The 11,673-nt window shown below is 38.7% G+C and overlaps 1 protein-coding gene across 1 annotated transcript in view; it reads left to right on the forward strand.

Annotated features, from left to right (window-relative positions):
• LOC107681497 (uncharacterized) overlaps window positions 1-11,673 on the forward strand; it is a 32,571-nt gene that overhangs the window by 7,555 nt on the left and 13,343 nt on the right. The window contains exons 4-5 of the mRNA XM_016477808.1: window positions 508-708; window positions 2,265-2,406. Of these exons, the coding sequence (XP_016333294.1) occupies window positions 508-708; window positions 2,265-2,406 (343 nt within the window). The remainder of the gene's footprint in view (window positions 1-507; window positions 709-2,264; window positions 2,407-11,673) is intronic.

Raw genomic sequence — 11,673 nt, forward strand, 5'->3', positions numbered from 1 at the left:
GAGTGTGTGTGGCTTATTTTGGTTTCTCTCTGGTCCTAATGGAAAGGGTGAAAGAAGTCAGAGAGGAGCTAATGGCTGGAGTTGGGCTTCTCGCGAGCTGACACGAAAGTCTGCCACCCCACATACTTAAAAATTCAAATGGGTCAGGATTAAAATTTAAACACCGCAGACTTGAGAATCTAATCCACTGAGGGATGAAAGTCTGGGGAGCGTTCCTGTTCTGCGGTCCTCAGAGAGGTAGGTTTGCGAGTGTGAGTGTGTGTCTCAGAGCAGGGCTATTATATATTTATTAAATGACATAATCCCACACCAGTATGATCTCTCTATCTGTGTGGGAAAGAAGAAAATGTATATTTTGTGTATTATGTAACACCTGCTACTGTAAACTATTGAAAGTGCTTAAAAAACTGACCATCCATCTCATCTTTGTCTCCTATTTCCCTTCTTTTCTTTCCATCTTCCTATCTTCTATCGAACGTCCACACATCTACCATCTCCTCCATACAGTGAGCTCAAACCTGAGCAGTCATGCTCATGAGTACCCAGACTGCCAAGAAGGGGGTAATGAAGCCAGCCTGCTGGTGTCCCCTCTGGTGGTGGCTGGCATCGTCATCGGCCTGGTGCTCTTCCTCTCCTGCGTCACCATCATTGTGGGCAGTCTGCGCAAAGACAGCCGCCTGCGCAACCCCCACCTGCATGCCAGCTACGGTCAGTGGTCTAACTTCATGGGCTCCACAACACATCAAAAACACACCATGGCTTTGTTTGTAGTTTCTGTGTGGCATAATGACATACATAACAAGTTGATTTGTTTTCAAAAAGTTGAGAGGAATCAGCCCTTCCACGCATTCAGCCTTTGTTTGGGAGTTCAGGGAATGAAGGCCAATCCTTGCATAGCCCTACTGCTTCTATCAGTTAGCCTGGTCCAAGGTAGCCTTGTAGTTAGTGATATGGTCAACATGACCCTCTCTCTGCAATTTGGCATTGACTGTATTATAAACTGCAAAAATATAGTTTGAACTTTGTGTGTCCTAGCAGAGTAACCACTGGTGTATTTTATCATGAACCATGGTCATGTTTCACTGTGTTTTATAGTTTTGAACCTTTTTTGTTCAGTTTGTGCCATCTTTCTTTAAATGTCACTTAGTTTGATTTTCGTTTTTTGTCTTATGCAGTGACATTTATACATTTTTGACAAGGTCATATCATGAAAAATACATTTTTCCGTTTAGATTGAGTTCATTGTACTATGAAAACACTGTATCTTTCTTTTTATCCTTGATCATTTCAGTCTGATCTTTACAGATTATGAGGCACATACATATGTTCCTTTACCTTGATGCATTTACATGTTTCGGGCATTAAGGAAATATAATGGTTTTTTATGTCATAATCACACTTTTAAACACATTTTATTGTATAAGCACAACCATTTGAAGGAATAGTTCACACTGTCATAATTTACTCACGCACATGTCGTTCCAAACCCATAAGAGTTTTGAAACACAAATGACAGATATTTTTATTTTAAATCTCTGACGTTCCTGTCCCTCCATTGATAGTCACCCAAAATGTTCAAGGTTCAGAAAAGAGGTATGAGAGCAGATTATAGGAATAAAGGTAATCCATAGTGGTTTAAGCCTTATAAAGAGACATGATTACTTTATATCAGGGGTGCCCAAACTCGGTCCTGGAGGGCCGGTGTCCTGCAGAGTTTAGCTCCAACTTGCCTCAACACACCTGCTTTCAAGTTTCTAGTATGCCTATAAGAGCTTGATTAGCTGGTTCAGGTGTGTTTAATTGGGGTTGGAGCTAAACTCTTCAGGACACCGGCCCTCCAGGGCAGTTTGGGCACCCCTGCTTTATATGATGAACAGATTTTATTAATGATCAACACACATTCATAGAGCTCATTAAATATGGAATACAGAAGATCAAATGTGTGAAACGTCCGTAGTTCTCATGTGTCAAGCAAGCAAATGGATTTTCAGTGGATGGACCAAAATATCTTAAGTTTCATTAAAAATATATATTTTCATCATAAAATCTGTGTTGTGAAGAAACCAAAGGGGTTGGAAGACATGAGTAAATGATCACAGAATTCACATTTTTGGATGTACCATTCCTTTTATGAACTTGACAATAACTGTTTGGATATAAATAAAATAATATGCAATGTATGAAAGTCCCACTCTCAATAACATTCTCAAAATTGTAATAGGGGAAACAAAAATGATCACGTTTTGTTGCTGTTGTTTCTACAGCTCCAGATGGCCTCTCATATGGTGGCTCCATTGGAGAGCTGAGGTCCACTTGTGTTGAGGACTTTCCCCCTGCATTTGACTTTGACTCCTATGTGGAGACGCTATCTCAAGTCAACGTCATGTACCCAGACTCCCCACCTCAGTGAGTCACATTTTACCTCTGGATTGAGTCTGTGAATATATATTGTATGTACCGTGTGGGGTAGAGGAGGGAACATGTGCGATTGTAATCGGTAATGAGATCACTTTATCGGCTGTGACAGAGAAGGCACACTTCCTCTTTAAGGGATTCCATTCCGTCTTTAAAGGCCTCAGCGTAGCATGAGCTGATAACCACGTTAAAAGCCAGTTAGAGATGCTAAAGATAGAAATAGTCCAGAATAATTTGCCATATTTCAACTATATTTCACTCATTTCTCTCTTAACCTGATTCGAAATGTAACTTGCACCCATCTTGTCAGATTCAGACATTCATTCTTGAAGGGTCTGTTTGAAAATAATGAAACTTGTTCTAGTTAGATTAGTTCTGGTGTCTGGGAAAAGAATAATTACTCTGTGTTGACACAAACTTTATGTATATTTGTTAGCTAAAACCAGAGTTGGACTCTGTGTTAATTTTTTGTATTGCGTAAATTTAGGAAAAAGATAAATAAATGGTCAAAAATAGAAATCGTTTGCAGGGAACCAGATGGACCAGTTGTATTCACTCTTCTACAGCTCTCACTCCTTTTCTTCCGTCACTGTTCAGAAGTTTTCACCTTTCGCAGTCCTCCCCCATCCTGTTAGGAAGGTTGGACACCTTTAACTTTTCAGTTCTCCTAAAAAGCGGGGATTGCTGATAAATGCCATGGCTTTGCACTGAAAAAGGCTTGGTGTGTTTGATATAAATGGCAGCTTGTCTAATTGGCATCTTCAAAGAATCTGTCAGTTCCATTCCTTGCCATTTAGCCTGCCTGCCTTCACACAGTGACCCATAAAATACTCCTCAGGTAGGGGAGCCCATCACAGAGGGATGTCTCAGAGCGAGAAAGGTTTATTGCTTATAAGATCTCATTCCAACACTATGATTGTAGGGTGGATGTCAAAACCAGATCCTAACATTTTGGAAGCAGCTCAAATGGCCATTGCTGTTTTTAGCATTTATTACTCATAAGAGCACTGCAAAAGCATTTTTATTGCGTACACTAAGGAACTTCGTAACCTTGTAATGCATTACAAAATCAATACCAAATCATTAGCTGAGGCGATACATTTCAAAATTATTATGACCTCAGGTATATCTGTACATCCTGGAGTCATTATAACTATACTCTGTATCAAATAACTATAATCTATCCATTTGGGATCTATAAATTATATTATTTTATTTCAAGCAAACTCCAAAACCATTATAACCTCCTTGGGGATAGGCTTTATATACTGATATTTTTATGACTTCATAATAGAAGTGTATAATCTAAAATTATTATGACCGTATTAGGAACATTCTAAAATGATGAGGTCATAGTCATTTTGGAATGTATAGCTTCTGATATAGAAGTAATTAAATCTTTAAAAAAGCCAATGATATTAGAAATCAAATACACCTTATGAGGTCATTGTGATTGTGGAATGTATTGCATGAACTCTCATCTTTAGCCTACTCAACCAAAGATACAGTGGTGGCCAAAATAATTAGAACACTAGTACTTTCACCAGCCAAAAAAATGGTTTCAAGTCAGCTATTTCTATCTTTTGCTGTAGTGTGTCAGTAGGAAATATCAGTTTACATTTCCAAACATTAATTTTGCCATTAATTGTAATAATCCAGTGAGATTTTTGTTTGACAACAGCCAGTGCTCCACACAGAGATCTGATCTCTTCATCATCCAGTCTGTCTGGAATGACATGAAGAAACAGAATAAACTGAGACAGACTAAATCCAGAAGAACTGTGGCAACGTCTCCAAGATGCTTCATGAGACCTACCTGCAAAGCTACCTGAAAAACTATGTGCAAGTGCACCTAGGGCAAAAGCTGCTTTAAACATAAAGGATGGTCTCACTAAATGTTGATGTAATTTAGTTAATAGATGTTAATTGATAAATAAAATCTATTTATGACTCTATTTTTGACAGCATCCTCATTTTACAGCATTTTTACACAAGTGCCTAAAACTTTGAACAGTTCTGTAGCTTTGCAGGTATGTCTCTTAAAGCATCTTGGAGACATTGCCACAGTTCTTCTGGATTTAGTCTGTCTTCATTCATGATATGAATGAAAGTGTGCACACATGACAGCACACTGCACACTGGCAGTGTTTCGTATGGGAAATTAAAAAGTGCACTGCTACACCCACATTCATTTAACATGCCAAAGCAACCTTTCATTTGAGTTCAGATTTTCTGGAAAGTGCAATAGGTGAGTGAAAAGAATGATTGCTTACTGAAATGTAAGGAGACTGGATTTAAAGTTTTTAAACTGTAAGTTTCAGATATGAGCTACGGACCAGATTAGCCCATCATTTTGACTATTTATCAAAATCAGTTAAGTTTGTGTTGAAAAATCTGAGCAAATGTACAGTAAAGGTGATCTGTTTGACAGCGTGGGACATCTACAAGGTCATACAAATCAAGCATATATGAACCAATTTTTTATGAATGGTAACAAGGTGAAGGCTGAGCTTATGAATATTAGGCTTGTAGCAAATTAGCTCAAAAGGGAAATGCATATAAATAATTACAATTAATTATGATTAATTACAATTATTTATATCAGCTGCCAGTAGTAACTGTAGCAGAATTAAATTGCCATCAACCAATCTGTTCGTCCAGCGAACATTCAGTGAAAGTTCATATCAACTCTAGGAAATAAATATTTCCGTGGCCACAGAAAATACTTTCTTACAGTATTAATGCACTAGAGCATGTAGTAAGGATCAAAATCGTAAAGGGACAATTAATTTGCAAGGCAGAATCAGAAACTCATGTAATTTGTGCACAAGAGTTTTATTAACTAAACACTAACACAAACTAGTCTAACAAACAAACAATCACTCATACAGGGGAAAAGGGCAAATGAGACTTGATGCTATGTGTTGGAGCCCACCGGGCACACCCGCACCGGCTCAGGCTCTCGACACGGCCCGCGATCAGAAGGTTTTAGCAGAAGACTTAGCAGAAGAAAACAGCACAACAACCTGGGCGGAACTGTGCGTGAGCCTTTTTAAGATCTGAGAAGATTCACGCCTCTCAGGATGGGCTTGTCCAATGAGAAAGGCTGAAATTCCAAGCAGGAGGTGTTTTTCCTATGGTTGAAAGATGGTGAGAGGGAGAACTCTCAACATGCTATTAGGTCGTAAAGTCTATCTGGTCTAGCAAAGGTGTCATGGTTGCCATGGTAACCAGGGTCCTGGGCCTCATTCACAGACATCTTGGCGCCCAGTATGTTTATAAAGAATGAGAATGTGACGTAACGCTGCTTTGAGTTCTGGGAAACTGCTTTGTTTATCCGCCATACTTGCAGGATAGCGCTGCCTTTCCGCTATTGAGTTTAGGGCAGTATTTGATTGTTTGTCGTGATTGTGAAAAATGTCACCAGTGTATGTCATTCATACTGCATCGAGAATTGCAATAGTAACTCAGATCATCGTTCTGAGAGAAAACTGGACAATGCAATATGTTTTTTCGCCTTTTCTATGTGTAAAAACACACCAAGGGAAGGTCGCGGAGAAGACGCCGAATAGTAAATCTGTTAATGTCACTGATTAAACCCACTGACTCTCACTCATCAAATGAAAAATGGTGTGTTTGATTGGTCCAGACGCTGCAGGCTATATGACTGAACAGTCTAGGAAAATTACCTTGCAATGTAAGCATGAGCTCATTAATATTCATGAGTTTGATGTCACAGCCCACCCATCTTGCCCTCTTATCCCCTTTTAAATTTAAAACACTGCCTGGATATATACTTTAAACGTTATTGAATGCAATGCATGTAAATGTGCCCCTGCTCTAAATAAAAACTGTTGCGTGCCGCTGTCAAAGATGTTGACTCGAACCTTGACTAAAGTCAAGTCACTTCTGATTGACCTGACTGTTGAGTCAGTTAATCTGCTCTCGAAGTGACTCTGTCTAGTTAAGTTATTCACTTTCTCAATACTGAAGTGCTTCCTCGGTTGCAAAACAAATATCTAAATTGTCAAGCATGTGGCTGTCTGTTTGTGTGTGTGTGTGTGTGTGTGTGTGTGTGTGTGTGAAATATCAGAGAGGAAAGTTTTAGTTAGGGTCATGCTTGTGCTCAACTTGTCTGCCCTTCATGGCTTGTTTCACAGAGTGCCAATTTTATTTACATCTCTATGACAGTTCCATTAGGCTGGCAGAGCCCTCTGGTGAAGCTCTGTGAAGGGGCTTTTGAACAGGGTGAAATTACCTCTCCCCGGGAGCAAGAGCTACCTGAAAGAGCAGGGCCTCCTCCTATTAAACAGCAAATTATGACTGATATAGAATATTAGTGCTGGCCTGGAGGCCTATTAAGAATTACTGAATAGTGTGTAATTCTGTTTGGGAGAGATATCCGACCCTCAGTCCAGATACTCAATTTAATTAGAGACCAGCAGTCCATACCCGCACACCTCTGTGAGAGGATGTGGTAAGATGATGGAAGATTACCACTACACACTCTTGAACATATTTTGTTCTACATTGAAAAATCTTCATCCAATGAAACAATGTTTATGGAAACAAACTATCTTATTATTCTACAGCAGAGGCGCGGGAAGGAGGGGTGTTGCAGCACCCCCTGTTTTTACTGGATTGTAAACATATTTATATGAAGAAATTATTAGGCTACATTTAAAATCAGTAAAAATAGTTTTTTTTTTAATTGTTCGTTATTTTTTCTTCCCTCACTTATTTCTTGAGAGACCTTGTAAATTAGAAAGTACAATATCAGATTTATCACTATTCTATACACTTTTGACATCATATGTAATGTCGTACGTAAGCTGCTTCAGTACCCACAACCCAAAACATCTTCCTGTGACCCTGTTATGCAGTTAGTTCCAGTCCTTCAATCTGATTGGCCATGCAGTTGTTTAAAGAGTATAGTTTGTTTGCTTGTCTGTGTTTGTACATTCCAGATGTACTGTCAGTTTATGTGTTAGCGTTGGGGATTTTTCACTAGCTCTCACTGTTAACATCATTGAATCAATCATTCAACTGATTAGTTAATCAATGCTGATTCACTCAGGAAAAAAGTGTAATCTTTTATAAGTGAGTAAATAATCATTCATTCAACCAATTTGTTTAACAACACTGATTCATTCATGATTGAAACAAGTGACCCTTGATGAATGAGTCATTGAATCAGCAGTTCAACTCATTAGTTCAACAAAAATAATTTATTCAGGTACACAGCTACTGTGTGTTGCTCACAGGCATGTAGTGTTTAAAGGGATACTCCACTGAAAAATGTAAATACTCTCATCATTTACTCACCCTCATGCCGTCCCAGATGTATATGAACAATCTTTCCTCAGCTGAACACAAAGATATTAAACTGTCGCTTCTGGCCAAGTATAAGTGTTTAACCCTTAAATGCATACCTCGGGTCTTTAGCGACCCGGGACATCATTCTCTACCCTCTCCCTCCTTCATTTTTTTTAAGTCAGACATCAACTTTCATAGTATTCCTCAATCTATTAATTATAAACAATATAACAATAAAAAAATAGTAAAATATAAAAGAATGCCAGTTTTCTGATTAATTTTTTGTAAAAACTGTATAGGGTCGCTAGAGACCCGAGGTATGTAAATGTGTAAGTATTTTTTCCTGCGCAACTATATTTACATATCTGATGACTCAATATGTGCAATGCATCTTTTTTCCTCAAGGTGGCACTGTTTGATACACAATGATTACGTGACGTTTCACTCATAATTACCGCAGGCATAAAACAAACGAATATCATCAGCAAAAACTGAACTGGTTTGAATGGCTTTACTGCAGAGCAATTACTACATGCAATGAAATATACATGTTACTGTCATTTGATGCTGGATGTGGTGAATAAGCTGCCAGTGATCAAAATATTGAATATGAAGTCATTGAAAACGATAGTTTTGAGAATATGGCTGAGATTGTGAATATGAGCCAGATGCTGAATGTACTGTGGAAGTGCGCTCTGACGATGACAGCGATGGTAAAATCATCTGCTCAAATTGAACCCTTTTAAGTTTCAAAAGGTAACGAAATATGCTTTATTTTATTCTTCTGTAATTGTTCTTAAAATATCAAGAGAGTTTTTTGCTATTGCATCAGTTAGAGATCCATCCGTGCTGTATATAGAGGTCCGGGTCGCTAAAGACCCGAATATGTAATAATGATTGGCGAAACATTCATGTATTTAAGGGTTAAAATGTTAGTAATTTTACTAGTGCTGTCAATCGATTAAAAACAAGTAATTAATTAATCAGACATTTTTTCTGAACCACCTAACTTCACAATCCCACAATCTTCAAATTAATGTAGAAACAACATAAATACAGTATATTTTAATATTTGTTTAATGGCATCATTTTTATGACTGAAGGCGAGTATCACTGATACTAATACTATTCAACTGATGTTTCTAGAAAATGTTATTTTTCCTAATATTTAACCATTGACTAGCCATTCAACATTACAGTATAATTAAAAATATATATATATTGAAAAGCTCCGCCCTTGCGTTAATTGCGTTAAATATTTTTAAAGCTGTAAACTGAAAAAAGTAATCAAATGCGTTAAGGCATGAATTTTGACAGCACTGATTTTTGCACCTGCCATTGACTTCAGAAGACACTGATTCATGAACTGGGTTTGTATAGATTACTGTTTGCTGTTTGCTTCATGTGGTTTTTGAAGCGTCAACTTTCAGGGTTCCATCTACTTGCATTATATGGACTCACAGAAATTGATTATTTTTCTAAAAATCTTTGTTAGTCTTCAACTGAACAAGAAAGTCATATACATCTGAAATGGAATGAGGATTTATTGAACTTGTTTATTGATAAATTGTTATACAATTTATCACACATCAACATGGATGGGATTACCTGTGGCTGAATTACAGCCACACTGATATTTGGAACAACAGCACCCTTATGTGATATTGCTTTGCTTAAAAATATTATTTTGCTACTTTTATGAAGGTGGCTTCTTTCATTGTAAGACCTCAATTCCAGTGTTCTATGTGCTGCAGTGTTTTGTATGTTATCTTGTGAAGTGTTTTGAGAGAAGAGGAGGTCTTACAGCTGCTAAAGCACTGAAGCTGAACGGAGCTCTCCATCACTGCCTGCCTCTCTGCTGGTCTTCATTCATCTGTGCCAGAAATGAGCGGGAGCGGAATCACTCTTCAGATCAGAGGAGACGAGCCTCCAGTCACATCATAATGTGCATTTATCACCACTGGCACATTGCAGCCCACCCTATTACAAACTCAGGGCTCTCTGTCGTCACAGTTAAAGCAACATAGCTAAAAAAATATGTTTGTAGAGGAAGCAAATTGTCTGTGTGTGTATATGTGGACTGGCATAGGACCATTATGCTGTGGAGGGACTGGGCTACCTAGGCATTTCCACATGCCACGTTTGGGAACCTGTCACTTTATTCTACATGCACATATGTGGACTCTAACATGGAGTCCACTGATATGCTGTTCTTTGATGTCTTCAGGACTTTGGAATGAGAAGCTAGTAGCGCAGTGGGTGTAAGTGCAAGCCCATTGCTACAGAATGGCCGTGTGTTTGTGTGGCTGTGCTTGTGTCTCTGTGGGACTGGCAGGGAGGGGCTGTGGCATGTGACTCATGCCAGGGCTGCTATGGCCACAGATGGCACCTGGGAACTTAGTGCTCAGGGCATGTATATGAGCTGCTCACCTGTGGAGCCCATGAAGTGCCACTTCCGTAGAGCGGGTGAAAGCAAGGCAGATCCCAGAAACACACACACACTCTGCAATGTATTCGTGTGTGTGTGTGTGTGTGTGTGTGTGTGTGTATTAGGGGTGTAACGGTACACAAAAAGTTAGTACCTCAGTTTTGACGTCACAGTTCGGTATGGTTTCGGTACAGCAGGAGGAAAAAACTAAACATAAATTGCTTTTTTTTATTTAACAATGGTTTACTAAACAAATTGCTCTTTTTAAAATATATTCAGTTATAATTAAAATTTTCTTACGGATAAAAATCTACCTCAGCTTCTGCTCTAAACTATAGTGAGTTCTTTTACTTTACTCTAGGGTTACAATTAACAACAGAGCCCAAACTTAAATTCAATACTATTTATTTTTAACTATAATAATCAAAACTCAAATGAAAAAATTGTATGGAAACATGTAAATTGTTTTTAAATCAACTTTGTTGTTGAAATATAATAATTTACAGAGTCATAACTTGTTTCATAAAATGTTTATTTAAACATACATTACATAATTAAGACATCACTAACAGGTAAAGTAAAATGAAGTATATTCTAATATTTCGCAAAATGCTCTTCACTAGATTTCATTTCTCTAGCAAATAACGAGCTGTGGACACTCATGACTTGTCTGAGGTAAATGAAATGCTACGTGACATTTTGTTTACAAGCTGTTTTAATCACGTCTTTACGCGGTTGAAACACTAATTGTGCGATTTTCAGTTAAAGGCAGTTCATCATTGAATTCAGTAATGTCATCATCCAGCTCAGTTCAGTTTAAATAGTATCTGTGCAATCAAGTTGACAATATCGCTGGAAAATAAGTGTCCCCAACTAAGCAAGCCAGAGGCGACAATGGCAAGGAACCAAAACTCCATCGGTGACAGAATGGAGAAAAAAACCTTGGGAGAAACCAGGCTCAGTCGGGGGGGCCAGTTCTCCTCTGGCCAGACGAACCAGCAGGTTGTTCCAGCAAAATCAGATTGTGCGGAGGGCTCATCTGGTTCCTGTGGTCTTGTCCCGATGGCCGTCTAGGAGGCAAGGTCTTCACTGGGGATCTGTCTCTGGGGCTCATCTAGTTGTTCTGGTCTCCGCTGACATTCAGGTCTGTAGAGGTCCTCTCTAGGTGCTGATCCACCATCTGGGCTGGATACGTACTGGATCCTGGTGACTGCAGTGACCATCTGATCTGGATACAGACTGGATCTGGTGGCTACGGTGACCTCGGAATAAGAAAGAAACAGACTAATATTAGCGTAGATGCCATTCTTCTATCGATGTAACAAGTACAGCGGGTGTTATGGGAAGTGTTCCCGGTTCCGGCTGAAATTATTCGTCATCCAGTTTTCTATATCGACTATATGCATTCCGTTAGTTTTTCAAATTGGTATGTTTCGCCGGGCCGCAAAGAAATATAGAGCTGAGTATCATCAGCATAACAGTGAAAGCTAACACCATGTTTCCTGATGATATCT

The sequence above is a fragment of the Sinocyclocheilus anshuiensis genome, unplaced genomic scaffold, assembly GCF_001515605.1.
Source record: "Sinocyclocheilus anshuiensis isolate Anshui unplaced genomic scaffold, SAMN03320099.WGS_v1.1 scaffold2053, whole genome shotgun sequence".
In the NCBI taxonomy this organism is placed as follows: domain Eukaryota; kingdom Metazoa; phylum Chordata; class Actinopteri; order Cypriniformes; family Cyprinidae; genus Sinocyclocheilus; species Sinocyclocheilus anshuiensis.